This window comes from Anabas testudineus, chromosome 8 (assembly GCF_900324465.2).
Source record: "Anabas testudineus chromosome 8, fAnaTes1.2, whole genome shotgun sequence".
Classification (NCBI taxonomy): Eukaryota; Metazoa; Chordata; class Actinopteri; order Anabantiformes; family Anabantidae; genus Anabas; species Anabas testudineus.
In genome coordinates this window covers 7,213,833-7,229,598 of record NC_046617.1, presented here as the reverse complement: position 1 = coordinate 7,229,598, position 15,766 = coordinate 7,213,833, and the positions used below count along the sequence as shown (strand labels likewise).

Genomic DNA, 15,766 nt, shown 5'->3' with positions numbered 1-15,766 from the left:
TTATAAACAACTGTTGCATCTGTATTTTGTACATACTAAGAATGATGATGATGCTACAATAATGTTTTAGTCTTTGACAGAAGTTAGATTATTTGGACAGAAGAAATCACAGAACAACAGCATTATTCAGTTAGTCAGTCTTACGTTACGGATGATACTTGTACTTCCTTGAGCTTTTCTCATCCACTTTCTAGGCAATAAACCGAGCACACAACCATCTACACACTACTTATGTTCAGTTGCCCTCTTCATTTGCTTGTCATTTTACTGAAGTAACATGTCTATCAAATCTCTCAGATACTATAAACACACAAGATACTATAAATGCATGAATGCGTATTTGAGAGTAGCTGCTGCAGTTGCACACTGGTGGCCGGCAGCTATGTGACCTGTGGCTTTGCTGTATAAACTCTCTGTATATAACAAACCTCCCCCTTGGATTTCTGCCCTGAGCCTCGCAGTATGTTGGCCTAACACTTTGTCAAGAAGCCTGTGCTTTTCACAATTTGGTGGCTTTCCTCAGATCCTGTTAGTGTTTGGGGGGGCGCAGCAGACGGCTCATTTACAGTTTGGATGTGCTGCTCTGTGCCACTCCAGTTGCTCTGGGAGCAAGTGTCAAAACACAAAACACAGACTGTCATCACTGGTGTGAAACACATTTCCACTGCAGAACACTGGGTGGCAACAGAGAACCCTACTGAACCACCTTCACTAACATGCTGTACTCAAAGTAAATAACATAGATACCATAACATAATTGAATGTTTGGTTTCAGACTTCAGTGGGTTCATTTACAATCTTCACTTCTGAGAAGCGGATGAACCATGAACATAACAAAATACTCAGATATAGTACAAGTGGGTCACCTCTGACTTGTACTTGAGTAAATGTATTTTTCCAAAGTACATATGAATTTAAACCCTGGTCTCTTTCCTTCTGAACTAAATGTGAATATTACCAACTTAAATCTAAAGTTGTGAAGAATGACTTCATTATTTTATAAAACTAACTAACTAATAATAAACAGATACTTTCTGGTTAATGATGTTTGTTTACTATTCTGTAAACCACACCAAATCTAAAGTTAAATAGAATGTTGTTTACAATCTACTAAAGCCTACAGAAAATCTCATCTAAGCCAGTCTCATGTCTTGAAATGCTTCTTGACTCGAGGTCATGTCAAGATGTTCTGACAAGAGCACTGAATGCAGTTTATGTCTTTGCAGGCAGAGCACAGAGATTTTCAAAAGCTTTCAGAGAAACTATTCGTTACCATTATTTGTACATGAGATCTGCAGAAACTGGGCAAAAATAATGTTGTTTTTCTTTGTTTTTACTCTAAAGTTTTCTTCTAGCCACTGAGCTTTCTGTGAGAAAGGTACAGCATAGCATTGCTTTTATTTTGAAATATTTTAAAGAGGTTATTGGTTGCTGTAGTGGACGTCCTCTAAATTTGCAAATCATCAGTGCGTTGTAGGAAAACATGATTTAGTTGGAATAACGCTGCTACTGGATGAAAATACTTTAATAGGTAACTCTCCACATCAGCTTTTACCCTGCCTCACATTTTATTATTTCCTTTATTTCATTTTAAATAGTCTAAATGGATGTGACTGCTTTAGCTAACGTTGGTTATTTTTGGATACACATTAATGATACAAAGAACAAAAACGAAAAACAAATGACATGTTAGATTAAGCCAACCAGCTGTAGTTAAAGTAATGCTGAAATAAGAAGCATGTATCTGAATACCTTATTCAGCTGATCAACATTAGAAGGCTCTAATGCACAAAATGACACAATAATATATGCGTCTTTTTTTTTTTTTAGTTCAGTTCTGTTCCATACTTCAGGCTGGTAGGTTTGGGTTTAACATTGCCCAGTCATATCGAGAAAAAGATTTGAGATCTGCTCTAACACAGTCGTTGCCCTTTATTATCTTCTATCTGAATCTACCTATGTGTCCTCCAGAGACGCCTCTGTCCCTGGCGGTGCAGTGTGAGCCAGGTGTAGGTGAGTCCATCCGGGTCCTAGTGGAGAGTGGGGCTCATATTGACTTCCGTGCCAAAGATGGACTCACGCCGCTACACAAGGCTGTTCGAGGCCACCGCCATACAGCCCTGCTGGTAAGTATTCACATGTTGTCATGTTTTTATGGAAACACTCTTATCTAACTGCAACAAGTAATGAGTTGTCATTGTCGGGCCATAAAAGGAGTAAAAGCTTCACCAGGGTATATATCAGCAAGATGGATATTTGCATTGAAATTGATGCAGCATTGTCCTCATTTGTGTTACTGTGTAAGTAAACAATCTGAAAACTGAATAAACAGACCCACCCACTCAGCCATCCACACCCACCTAGACACAAAATGCATATGCACAAAATCTATTATTCTATTCAACAAGAGAGAGAGAAAACAATATTAAAATTCACATTGCCTGGTTTTAAAGGCGTGTTGCGCATTTACATTTTAGGCATTTGTCAGGATTTTCAACTCCCAGATCAGCTAGAATACAGGTACCATAAATAGGAAGCTCAATACAGAGATAATATAATGTGTTACATTGTCAGAACCCATGTTTTTAACAAAAGAAAAATAACAGCTGCTAAACTGCATATAGATCTACATTGCATTCTGATTTGTTTCTATTTAACCTGAAATGCTGCATGACCTCCATGAACCCTGAGATATGTGTTTCCCTCCTGATATTAAGTTTTTATTCATCATTGTCTTGTTGTCAGAAGTAATCCAACACCTAAACAATACTTCTCTACAGTGGCCTGTACATGAGGTTTAATGTTCCTGCTGTCTTGTCCTGCAGGTCCTGCTGTCTCTTGGTGCCTCTCCAGACTATAAAGACCGGCGAGGGCTGACGCCGCTCTACCACACTGTGCTGACAGGAGGTGACACATCCTGCTGCGAAACACTGCTTTACCACCACGCCAAACTGGGCATCAGGGACGAGAACGGCTGGGATGAGACACATCAGGTACATAGTGTAAATGTTTGGGCCACTTTGGACCTGTAGGGAGGGTTTTTAGTTTTACAGTAAATCTGAATAATTCACTATATATGAATGAAAATAACTTCACAGATTTATATTTATGTTATCTCCTATGTGCTCTGTATGGAGTTAATGTCAAACTAAATCAAGAGCTAAACTTTCTCTTTGACCAGGCGTGGTCCACCCTGGTCCTCGAGAGCCACTGTCCTGCTTGTTTTCCAACCATCCCTGCACTTTCAGCTTCTCCAATCCTGGAAGATACTGGATCCAGGTTAATCGAAAGTGGGCAGGGCAGGGAAAGTTGGAAAATGAGCAGGACGTCGGCTCTCGAGGACCAGGGTCGGCCAACCTTGTGTTGGGGGATGGTTGGGGCAAAACTTTCAAGCTAATGGGGTCAGTGCCCTAATTTGAATCTATTTGGGGTTTGTGATCTGAAAAAAGTCCCGCCTTGGGGTGTTTGGGATTTTAGCTTTTGTTTGTAATTCACACACATCCTTTTCGTAATGTACCAGCTTACCGTGTTTTCCAGTGCATGTGTATATACAGCATCTGTGTCTGTCTGAACATCCATTCATGCCATGAATCACTGCACCTCTCATCCCTCATCCCACCCATCCTGCTTCTGCGGCCCCATACTACAGCGATGAAGTGGACAGACAAGGCCAGGAGGAAGAATAAAGGTATCAGCCTCTTCATCTCAGTGTGATCACCCACGCATCATCAGCACCTGTCTCTTCACTATGACCTTTATCTTATACTGTGTGTTGAGTGGGATTTGACTTTAACATTAAGAATGAGATTGAGGTATATTCATTCACCTGAGCTTATTATTTACTTATATTTAATCTGAAATGACCCCCCAACCACTCATCTAAGTAAAGTTTTTGTATTAGGCCAAGATGAGACAATATAAACAGATGAGGTAGATAAACATAAAAGACGTATGAAACGTAGGAAAGATGTTTAATTTCATATGTTGTGTGTGATGTTAAATATGTTTGTAGCATATGATATGATTATATCTTTACTATGCTGATTGATATTATTAGATCTCACTTGTGGTCTCTCTATGTGTTCTTGTCTTCTTTGGAGGTGATACTAATTAAACGTGGCATCACTCTATAACTGTCACCTTGTTCCTCTCTCAGTGTCACTGTCTGTTCTTCATCCTTGTTTGCCTCCCTGTCCCCTTTATTAAACAACTGCATAAATCCTTCCTCTGTACTCTTCTGTACATCTTGTTCTTTTATCTCAATCTCTGTTTCCTGTGGTTAAATGCTTTGCTTGTCCACACTCTCCTGCCTCTCTCTCTCTCTCTGTCTTTCCATCTCTTCCACATGATCGGTTTATCCTCAGGCCTGTCAGAATGGTAACTCGCAGCATCTGGAGCACCTCCTCTTCTATGGGGCGGATTCCTCTTCCCAGAATGCCTCTGGAAACACTGCCTTGCACATCTGTGCTTTATACAACAAGGTAGACACACAGAAGCTCAAACGCTATTGTTCAATAGCTTTGCAATAGCAGAGGTAAAGACAAGAAGAGAGTGCTGTACTTTCTAAAGCTAACGTATACATGTGAACTAATTATATATACAGTGGAAAGAAAAAGTCTGTGAACCTTTTGGAATATCATCATATTTGTTAATTCTCTTGACTTAGATGCAGATCAGATCACATTTTATGACAAATGAATGCAGAAAACCATGAAATTCCAAATGGTTTGCATACTTTTTCTTGCCTCTTTACATTTCAACTCTAAGCTGTAATTATACAAAATGTAAAAATAAATATATAGTAACCACTGCTGTCTGTTGCAGGAAAGCTGTGCACGAATTCTGCTCTACCGGGGAGCAAATAAAGACACAAAGAATAACAGTGGGCAGACCCCCTTTCAGGTAATGGCTGAGTGCCTGGTTGGGTAATTATGCGCGTTGGGTGGTTGTATGCTTTAGTGTCTTATTAAGTTAACGTAGCAGAAAGTGCCAGGGCCTAATTTCACTTTAAACCATTATTGTGCTGGGATGCAAACAGAGGTCCCAGGTGGCAGGATTGCGTGTGACCCCTTAATGTGGATACAGTAACTCTGTCAGTGCAGAAAAAGCCAGCTGAGACAATCTGTTGTGTGTGTTTGTGTGTGTAAGAGAGAGAAAACAACAGAGACTACAGGGAAAATGCATTAAAATGTGCTGGACTGTGTACTCACCTGTAAACATACTCATCCCAAAAACATTTGCGCAGAGGTGGAAGGAATGCTAAAATATGTTTTCATTTGAAAGTACTCATATGTTTTTGTTATTCTTATAAAGAAAAGGGAAGTTCTCTTTGCCTTTGCTGTTTTAGGTGCAGGTCCTCATCTGACCTGGATAAGATTCTTCACAGACACTTTGCTGGAAAAAGGAAGTTCAGAAAATGTCACAACTAAATCTGAATAAAATAAGAGGGTTCAATTTAAACTGGCCACATTTACAAATCCCACTTTCATCACTTAAGACAATGTGTTTATTTGATTTTGTCAGGTGGCTGTCATGTCTGGTCATTTTGAGCTGGGAGAGATTATCAAAAACCACCGGGATACAGATGTGGGTAAGTAGATGCACATAGTTTTTACTCCAGTTTGGAGGTGTGTAGTGATCTGTAGTCTTCTAAGTTTTGCTGAAATGATAAGCAGAATCTTCATGAGGGACTTATGCAATTTATCAGCAAATAAAAGGGAACAACAATGAAAATGAATATACAAAAAATATGCTGTAGCAGCAATTGTTTTCAGGCCCTAAAGACTTAGAGCAAAATGAGAGCAGTGAAAAAGAAAATCCACCAACACACTCACCATTCATCCTCTGTTTCTCACACCTCTCCTCATCTCCCAGTTCCCTTTGTAGAGTCTCCAAAGTATGCCCCCCAGAGGCGGGAGAGCGCCCGGACACTGACCATACCCCACCCTCATCCTTTCCTGCGGGCCAACAGTGACAGCAGCATGAACCTGCCAGACTGGATGGCAGTGCCCAATGCCCCAGGGACCAACATTGTCTCTGTGCAGGTGTGTGAATCTGTAAAAAAAACCTTTAGATTCAAAGTGTAAAATCCTGACGTTTGAAACAGCAGTTAACAAAACAATCTCTCCTCCCAAGTGCATTTAGTCAGTCTCTGGAGCTTTCACATGGATCACAGAGTCTCTATCAGCAGATTTAGTTTGTGCCATGAATCCGTGTATGTATTATTTGCTTGGCCAAAACATAGTGTTTGAAGTTTAGTGCTTGTTATATAAATGTCTGTTGAGTTGGTGTTTATTTCCTGTACTTTGGTTATACAAGTTAAGGAAAGACTAAGTGTAAAATTCATTATGCTCTCTAAACCCGACAGTTTGGAAATAGAAATAGTTAATGTCTAGATAATCAATATTACATTGCACAGGTGGTGGAACCATTTCTCTTGCATTCCCTTAGAAGCCTCCATGTATTTTAGGCATTAATGTATGTGCAATGTAGCAGAAATATTGAGTGAAGTGATCATGTCGGGCCCATAAACATGCATGTTCATAAAATCATAGTTGGCAGGAGAATGCTATAGGAAAACTGCTGGTAATATACACTATAAATGCTTTAGAAAGCTTACAAACTATAATGGTACTGCTAGATGTTACAATTGCTCTCAACTCAGACCAGAGAATGGGAACCACAACCTAAAAGGATCAACAATGTAAGATGGATGAAATTGTCATACATAGGGGGGCAGAGATGTTAAGATTGATGGCCACAGGCAGAAAGGATCTCCTGTGCAGCACCTAATGTTGATCAGTCTCTGGCTGAACGTGCTCCTCTGTCCAGCCAGAACACTTTGTAGTGGGTGGGAGGGATTGTCCAGGATTGAGAGGAGTTTGGACAGCATCCTCCTCTCAGCTACAACATATAGAAGGTCCAGCTCCACCCCCAGAACAGAGCCAGGTCTCCTGATCAGTTTGTTCAGCCTGTTAGTGTCTGCCACCTTCATGTTGCGGCCCCAGCAGACCACAGCATAGAAGATGACACTGGCCACCACAGACTCACAGAACATCAGCAGCATGGTGCTGCAGACATTAAAGGACCCGAGTCTCCTCAGGAAGTACATCCGGCTCTGAGCCTTTTTGTACAGTACTGTTCTTTGTCCAGTTCATTTTGTTGTCCAAGTACACTCCCAGGTATTTGTACTCAGATATGACCTCCACCTCCTCCCCCTGTCTAGAGACGTTTTTACATTTGACAGCACTCCCAGATTTCCCTGAAGTCCATCACCAGCTTCTTTGTTTTTCTAATGTTAACCCTTTGACATCTCCACCCTGAACACATCCTACAACTGCAGAGTAATCAGAGAACTTCTGAAAATGGCAGGACTCTGAGTTGTACCTGAAGTCTGAGGTGTACTGGGTGAAGATCAAGGGAGACAGAGCTGTGCCCTGTGGAGCACCTGTGCTACAGACCACAGTGTCAGACACACAGTTCTGATCTTGTTCACAGCAACTCGGCACGACTTTTACCACCCAAGAGGAACTCTCTCTAGATGCAGGCTGAGGTTGAAGATGTGTTGAAGAACACCACATAACTGGGGAGCACAGCTTCACCTGATTTGCTGAGATCATGTGGGTGGTGGCTGAGTCGTGTGAGGGAGGGACCGAGGAGCAGGGAGTGAACTGCAGGGGGTTCTGAGGCTCAGCGTGGAATCTCTTGAAAAAATGTATTAAATTTGCTGGCCAGGTCCACAGTCCACTCAGTCACCTGGCTGCTGGACTTGTAGCCAGTGACGGTCCTCATGCCCCTCCACACCTCCCTGGTGTTGTTATGCTGAAGGCTTTGTTCCAGTTTCCTTCTGTAGGCCTCCTTCCCCTCCCTGATGGCTCTGGACCCTCTTCACTGCCTCTCTGTCACCTGTCATATTATGAGATATTGTAACATATTACTTTCTCTCTCTCACTGTCTTCTTCAGGGCTATAAGCATACCGGTACCCTCCGGAGCTCCAGCAGTCCCAGAGGGGCGAGGACACGATCTCCATCCCGAGGGAGAATAGGAGACAAGGAGGACCGGAGCAGGCAGAGTCGGAGACAGGGGTGAGTAAATGGTAAAATGGTAAATGGTCAGTGCTTTTCTACCTAACTGGTACTCAAAGCACTTTACACTGTGTCTCATTCACCCATTCACGCACACAAGCACACACACACTCACACACACTACTTGGGGTTCAGTGTCTTTTCCAATGACACTTTGGCATGTGACATCATGCAGCATGATGATGATCCAAAACACACTGCTAATGCATAAAAGACTTCAGATGGAACAATTTACAGGTTTTAGACAGGCCTGGGCAATGACCAGAGCTTAACCTAATTAAACATGCATTTCACCTGCTGAAAGGGAGACTGAAGGGTGAAACTACCCAAAAGACAACAGCTGAACAAAGCCACACTAAAAACCTGGGAAAGCATATCATAAGAAGAAATCAACATGTTGTGATGTCAGTGTCAGTCAGTGTTTTGCTCTGTTTTGATCTTGAACAAAATATCTTATACAGTGTACAGTAAATCCAAATGAACTGACCTTGCCGTTCCAACACATTTGAAGGGAGGGGGACTGCAAACATTTGATCATTTAATAAAATATAATTCAGCATTATACACTGCTTAAAAAAATGAAAGATTTGATCTTAATGAGATAAAACACGATGGCTATTTATACGGAAATGAACTGGGCAATGTGTTAGGAATGAAAGGATGGAAATGAACACAATCAACCTACAGAGGGCTGAATTCAAAGATTCAAATCAAAGTGAAAAAAATATGTGGCAGGTGAGTAAGGTTTGCTGAAATTTAATTGCAGAAACTCAAAATGGTAGTCAGTAGTTGGTTTAGCCCTCACGTGCTTGTATGCATGCCTGACAACATCAGAGCATGCTCCTTATGAGATGATGGATGGTGTCCTGGGGTATCTCCTTCCAGATCTTGTAGGGTCTGACAATGGGTCACAGGATTTCATCCCGATACCTAACTCTGCTGTTCTATGGCAAATGCCAATCGAGCTGCACGGTGCGAGGCAGTGAGCACAGGGCTCACTAGAGGACGTCTGGCCCTCAGGCCACCCTCATGAAGTCTGTTTCTGATCGTTTGTGCAGAGACATTCACACCGGTGGCCTGCTGGAGGTCATTTTGCCGGGCTTTGGCAGCACACATCTTCTTCCTCCTTAAACAAAGGAGCAGATACTGGTCCTGCTGATGGGTTCAGGACCATCTACAGCCCTGTCTAGCTCTGCTAGAGTAACTGCATGTCTCCTGGAACCTCCTCTATGCCTCTCCTCCTCTTAGCCAAATGCAAAATTGGTGAAAAAACAAAATTAGGAGAGAAGAAATGTCAGTGGCCTCCACCTTTAAACCATTCCTGTTTTGTTATCATCTCATTGTTGCCCCTCTAGCCCCATTTTTTGAGCAGTGCAGATTGAACTTTCACTTGTATAAAATTGTTTAAAAATGTTTCACCTTAATTAAAAGATGATATAACAGTCTGTAATGGTTCTCTACAGGTACTTCTACGTTTGATATTTTCTGTATGTTTTGTTCATCCTTGCTCCTACTGGAGTCATCATTTAACTACAGGGCATTTACTAGTGATGTTATTTAATATATTCTGGTGTTGGTGCATTTACTTACGTGTGTGATTTTAATACTTTTTAAAGATCTCTCTCTGCCCCACCTTTTGATCTTTGCTCCCACCCAGACCTGCTCCTGCAACCACCCCTTCACAAACTGCGGGGCAGCGGAGACGCCTCTACAGCGCTGTCCCAGGACGAGTCTTTGTTGCAACTCGAGCACACTCTGCACAGGGAGAGAGAGAAATTAGCTTTAATAAGGGAGACAGGGTGAAAGGTGAGGGTTTGCACATTCTCAACAACATGACAGAGCCTATGTTCTGTGTGTATGTGTGTTTGTGAGAGGATGCATGCACTAGATCATAATGCTGCATTTAGTTTTCCATATAAATTCAAAATGTCTGTCTGGTTGAATTAAAAGCACATTTAAACAAATGTTAAATCAACATTAGAGATGCCTTTAAGATATTTAATATACAGTACAGTAACATGACGTTACATGTGCAGTGACTTGTCTTTGTTTGGGGCTTTGGAATAGGCACATACTGCTCACACTATCTAAGCTGCAGTCTTATATTCCAGAGGTGAGATTTAATTAGCTCCTCGGCTAACACCATTTAGCTAACTGATGAAGTATTTTGGACATGTAGCCAGCTGCTGCTTCTTGAGTTTAGTTATTTACCTAGGAGCAGCTACTACAACACTGACAAATATCCAATGATTGCAAGATTATACATACTGCAGTAAACAACCAAAGCCCAGGTATATCATTGATTTATTATGATGTTATTACTAGTGTGTTATAATACCTATAACCTATATTGAGGTTTTGTTTATTGCCATATGGAAAACAGTTGTTTTACGACTGATGATATTGTTGAGATTTAGCCTATTCGACGTGTTGTGTCAAAGTGTTTCCCCTTACTTAAATCTGAACCAACCATAGTTCTTATCATGCTTAACCTGAACCCAAAATTAGTCGAAGCCTGACCAGTTACCTCTGCTGCTGTGGTGTTGAATGGGGGAAATATATTTTGTCCACTCTAAGGAAAATTAAAATGAAAAGCTAAAATTTGAAAGTGTAACCTGAAAAATCGATAGCATAGTAAAACAACAAGTTTATGAAAGGTTTTTTTCAAATTTCAGCTTTTTGTTTACAATTTATTCTTGTAAATTGACACAACATATGGCGCACCTATAATAACACCTAAAATAACAACTACAATAACCTGATCTCCTGAGAAAACAGCTGGGCCTTCACTAAAACTGATACAAGTTCAAAAAGATTACTTTAAAAAACATTACAACATTACTCAAGCCTGACAGGACGTGCATGTTAACACTAGGTGTAAAGGGAGACTACTGGCCTCAGAGACAGAACGGTACCCAGACCAGAAGTGTCTTCAGATGAGTTTGTTAAATGGTCCTGTCCTAACATGAGTGTAAGGTATCTATATATGTTTGTATTCAATGTCTGCAGGTATGAATATGTGTGTGTTTGTGAGTGAGTCTAAGGTGTCTCCAGGTATGTATGTCTTGGTGAGTATGTAGGAGGTTTGCATGACTGTGTGTGCGTCTACATTATTTCTTTTCTGTCTGTATAAGGTAGTTGTTTTGTTGTGTGCAGTCATTTCACATTGGTGTCTATGTGTGTGTGTACGCGTAAGTTGCCTTTTTTCCCTGACATGCTGTTCTTTTCCTTTCTCCCTCCCTAGTGTTGAGTGTTGGTGAGGGAGGGTACTGGGAGGGGACGGTCAGGGGACGCACAGGCTGGTTCCCCTCTGACTGTGTGGAGGAAGTGATGCTTCGAAGCCAAGACAATCGATCAGGTGATCACAACCTTTCGCAAACACTCACGAACAAGCAAAGGCACACGTAAGGATCATCCTGAAGAACATCCAGCATCACATTACAGGAAGTTTCACATTAACCCAGACTATTCAACTAGTATGGTTTTGGTAATATGTACATTAAGTAGATTAAAGATAATAAGCAGCAATACTTTTGGATTAATGATGAGTTGTGTTGTGGCATTATCTGCATTAGGTCTGAAACCAGGTAATACACATATTTGTCATAACTACAGTAGGTGTAGTTGCCAGTTGTAGAAGAGAAATGCTTTTGTAATTTTACCACAGTGATGATAGTCTAGCGAATCAAAAGTACCCTGCAAACAAACTTCAGCTAATTTTGATTTTGTGATTTCTTTTTTCAGAGAGCCGTGGAGAACGAGCCAAAAGGCTATTCCGCCATTACACTGTAGGATCTTACGACAGCTTTGATGCCCCTAGGTAAGTTGCCTTGCCGCCAGCAAATGCTGGTGATATACAGTGAACTGAACAGCTGCCACCTTCATCCGCAGAAGCAGTGGTGTGATTCTTTAAGCAGCAGGGCATAAATTAATAACTGACTGCTTCTGGTCACAGGGTTAGTGGAAGACTTCATTTAGAGTAAGGTCATATCAGATTGGTGCTTCCTCTAGCAGAGGGGCATTTGAGCTGAACACAAGGGCACTTTAGGGCACTAGATTGACAAAAGAGGCATTTGGGTGCTTCAGTTCCTGTTTGGTGTGACATTAGGACTGCTGTGAAGCAAGAAAGGACACCCTCATATCCTGGTTAAATAAAGGTAAAGAGAAGGGCAGTTTGACATTCAGATTATTGCTCCACCTGAGGGTTGAACATGACCGCCTCAGTTTTCCTGCTGCTGGTGTCTGTGCACCTTTGCTAGGATACGAGTGCTTTGCTGAAGAGCCAGATTTAATGTGACCATCCTCCCAGTGGGTACTAGAAGTCAAACTGACAACCTTTTCATTACAGCTCTACTGCTCCAGTGTTTAGACACACAGCACATGCTGGCTGGCTGTTTGTACAGTATCATACTGTATCTCTCCACATAAGATGAATCATGTGGTGATTCATATATTCCAGTGGGGATTTCTGTGACGTGATGTTGTGAGTGATTCATGCGGTAGGATGACGTTGTGTGAGGGTTCACTGCCTCACGTCTAGAAGCTGATCCTCTTGCTTCCATACTGGAGTCATCCTAAAGGCAAAGGTTTACCAGCCGTGTTCTGCAGAACTGGCAGATTTTTGTCATGCCGGGATTTTAGATTAAGTTTCTTCTCTTGTATGCCTGCCTTTTGGCTCTGTAGTGCAAAGCAGCACTGCCAGCCTGCAGTTTTTAGGTGGGCTGAATTTGTCTGTGATGGTAAAGATGCTTTCAGAACACTCAGATGACTAATTCTGAAATATTCTTGTGTTGACCAATGTTATGAAATCACTCAGTCGTCATCACTGCCCTTGATGACCAAGCTATCTGAACTGATGCATATGTATTACTGTGTCATGGGAATAGCCACAAATAATCTCAGAACAGTAGCTGGGATATTTTAACAGGCCATTATGATTTTTGTGTTAATACAGATAGTCATCCACCTACTGCAACTTAATCACCCTCCAGACTTACACAACAGTTCATTTTTATTTATTTTATTGTTGACCACTGACTACAGTTAAGTAGATATGGGCAACATCACCAGAAAATCTTCACATTCAGACTTTCGAACTTAGGACAGGAAACAAAGTTTGCTGGATCTTCTCTGGAGGGGATTTGTAGACACACAGCGTAAGAACTTGACTGTGTTGACTTTAGGTGTGTGACTTCTCCTCATTAACACAGCCTAACACAATGTCATTGTGTTGAATGATTTGCATGTGCATCATGATGTTGATGGATGCTTAGAGGCAAACTCATTTCAGTGTCCACGACTTGGACTGAACAAAGACAGAATTATTTATACAGAAATAAAGCCATTATCAATCACATGTATTATTTATGTAAATTCTTGCCTCTGCCTCTCTCTTCCCCTGTCCTCTTCTCTCTCTATCTTCTTTATAATTTCTTAACTTCCTCTTTCAGTACACGTTAACCTTTCATGTATTTCTTTTTTATGTATTACTAATATGCTTTTCATAAACAGTGACATCCAAGCAACACACTCTCACATATGTTTGTATGCATACAAAGTTGATGATTTAAGCTGTGTGTGCCACAGCATGGATGGGGCCGGCACTGTTTGTTTTGCCTGGGCACTGAGGCATGCCTGACTCAGAGCTGCCCTCACATGGGCATACTTTTACAGCCTTTATCACTACATGTAATATCTCACCTATCCCTCTTTTCATCCCTCTATATTTGGCCACATCTCCTGACCGTCCCTCCCTCGCTTTCTATTCATCACTGCATTGCTAACCCCCCTTGTACTTTTTAATTTTCCTTCTATCACTCTGTCTCTCCTGTGGTGACTCCATCTGGAGGATAGCCAGTGAAGGGCACTCTAAAGGGAGAGGAGGTTTGGAGGGAGGAATGGAGAGCTTGGATGAAAGAAGATAGGTCTGTGTTTACAAATTGGTGAAAAGAGACACATGCATTGTTGTTTTGTGCAAGCATCTGCTTGACTATTAGGGATGGCAGTGCAAGTCAGTTGCTTGAGCCACCATTTGTAACAGAAATCTATGTAACATTGTTGAATGCATTTCTTCTTCCAAATTATGTGCATAGAGTACATGTGTGGTTCCCTGATGATACATCCTTATGATATTGATTCTCTCCTTGACATTTCATCTACTGTCGCCAGGTCAAGTATATTAAATATACGGCTAAATACTAAATGCTTTCAGCCTCAGTGCTCATAACAACTTCATTACATGTTAAACTAATTTGATAAAGATTGTGTCTAACATAACATACATCAACATGTTAGAACAGCTCACAGAAAAACTTAACTGGCTATTGTAGGAACACAAAGTATTTCTGTGATTGGTAGATGTATCTACATTTAACATTTAACCTGTCAATGTGTTGTAGCATGTGCATTACTAAGAATCTAAATAAGGGATATGATTACATGGGAACCATGCCTTTATCTGTACAGTACATGCTGCTGCTGTTCTGCCATCCCACATGAGACCATTTTTGGACCAACAGTGGGTCAAATAAGGACGAGCAAGCAGTCAGTGTTCTGGAGAGAGGCAAAGCACCCTGCTAACCACCGCTGTGGTGGTTTGTTGAATCTTGTAAGACGCATACTTTCCCGCTTGCTTGTGCATTTGTAAGATAACAGTTGGTTGACAAATGTATGACTTACTTGACTTTTTTGCTAAAGCCTGCAACAAGAGATAGAAAACAGTTCGCTGGTAGTCACACAGACGTACACACACACACACACACACACACACACACACACACACACACACACACACACACACACACACACACACACACACACAACACACACAAGCAGCACAGGACAAACTGAGCAGTAATGCAGTACACAAACACACACCATCATGTGGACCTTCTGTCTGTGTGCTCTCCCGCTCCCTCCTCAGCTCTTTTTTTTTTCCCTCTCTCTTTCTCTCATCACACGTGCACATACACACACACACACACAAACATTGTCACTGTATACACCGAATCACAGCGGTATAGACATGACATGCAAGGAGTGAAACAAAAAGGCAGAGATGTGAGAGGAGAGAGGACAGGAGCTGTGATCGTCCTCGAATGCAAGAGGGAGACAAGGGGGTGAGAGAGAGATGTAGAGGGGGAAGGAAGGAGGGAGGGAGGGCAAGTCGACGGAGGACAGCTTCGACATACGTGGAAGGAGGCTCTGACTAAGAGATGATGTGAGTGCCTATTTGAGAGAATCTGTACCTCTCTCTCCTCTCCCTTTCTCTCTCCTCCTCCTCTTCCTCCTTCCGCCACTCATCTGCCAGCTGTTTTTCTCCTCTTCCTGACTGCGTCGATGCGTCGCCTCCCCCCCCCCCCTCCCCTCCCTCCCTTGCTCTACCCTCTCATTCATTCTTTGTTTACAGCTAATGTGAGGAGGGAGATTGTGTGTGTGTGTGTGTGTGTGTGTGTGTGTGTGTGTGCATGTTAGAGGCTGGAAAGGGAAAGAATAAAAAGAGGGGGAAGGGGGAGGTTAGTAAAGTATGATTAAAAGAAATGTTGGGTCAATAACGGCAGAAGAACGACAGCAAATAAGAGCAAATCAGCTTCTGGAAGCCTTTTTAGTGTAATGTTACATAATATTACTTGGACTTGTCTTTCATCATTATGTCATATGATGATGATGATGATGGTTGCGA

General features: G+C 41.7%; 1 protein-coding gene across 3 annotated transcripts in view; it reads left to right on the top strand.

Annotated features, from left to right (window-relative positions):
* The window catches only part of shank1 (SH3 and multiple ankyrin repeat domains 1), a 67,032-nt gene that overhangs the window by 28,791 nt on the left and 22,475 nt on the right, over nucleotides 1-15,766 (top strand). For all 3 annotated transcript variants that reach the window (XM_026362916.1, XM_026362908.1, XM_026362899.1), the window contains exons 6-15: nucleotides 1,972-2,126; nucleotides 2,826-2,993; nucleotides 4,365-4,481; nucleotides 4,825-4,902; nucleotides 5,524-5,590; nucleotides 5,875-6,044; nucleotides 7,964-8,085; nucleotides 9,743-9,891; nucleotides 11,330-11,443; nucleotides 11,830-11,905. In XM_026362916.1, the coding sequence (XP_026218701.1) occupies nucleotides 1,972-2,126; nucleotides 2,826-2,993; nucleotides 4,365-4,481; nucleotides 4,825-4,902; nucleotides 5,524-5,590; nucleotides 5,875-6,044; nucleotides 7,964-8,085; nucleotides 9,743-9,891; nucleotides 11,330-11,443; nucleotides 11,830-11,905 (1,216 nt within the window). The remainder of the gene's footprint in view (nucleotides 1-1,971; nucleotides 2,127-2,825; nucleotides 2,994-4,364; nucleotides 4,482-4,824; nucleotides 4,903-5,523; nucleotides 5,591-5,874; nucleotides 6,045-7,963; nucleotides 8,086-9,742; nucleotides 9,892-11,329; nucleotides 11,444-11,829; nucleotides 11,906-15,766) is intronic.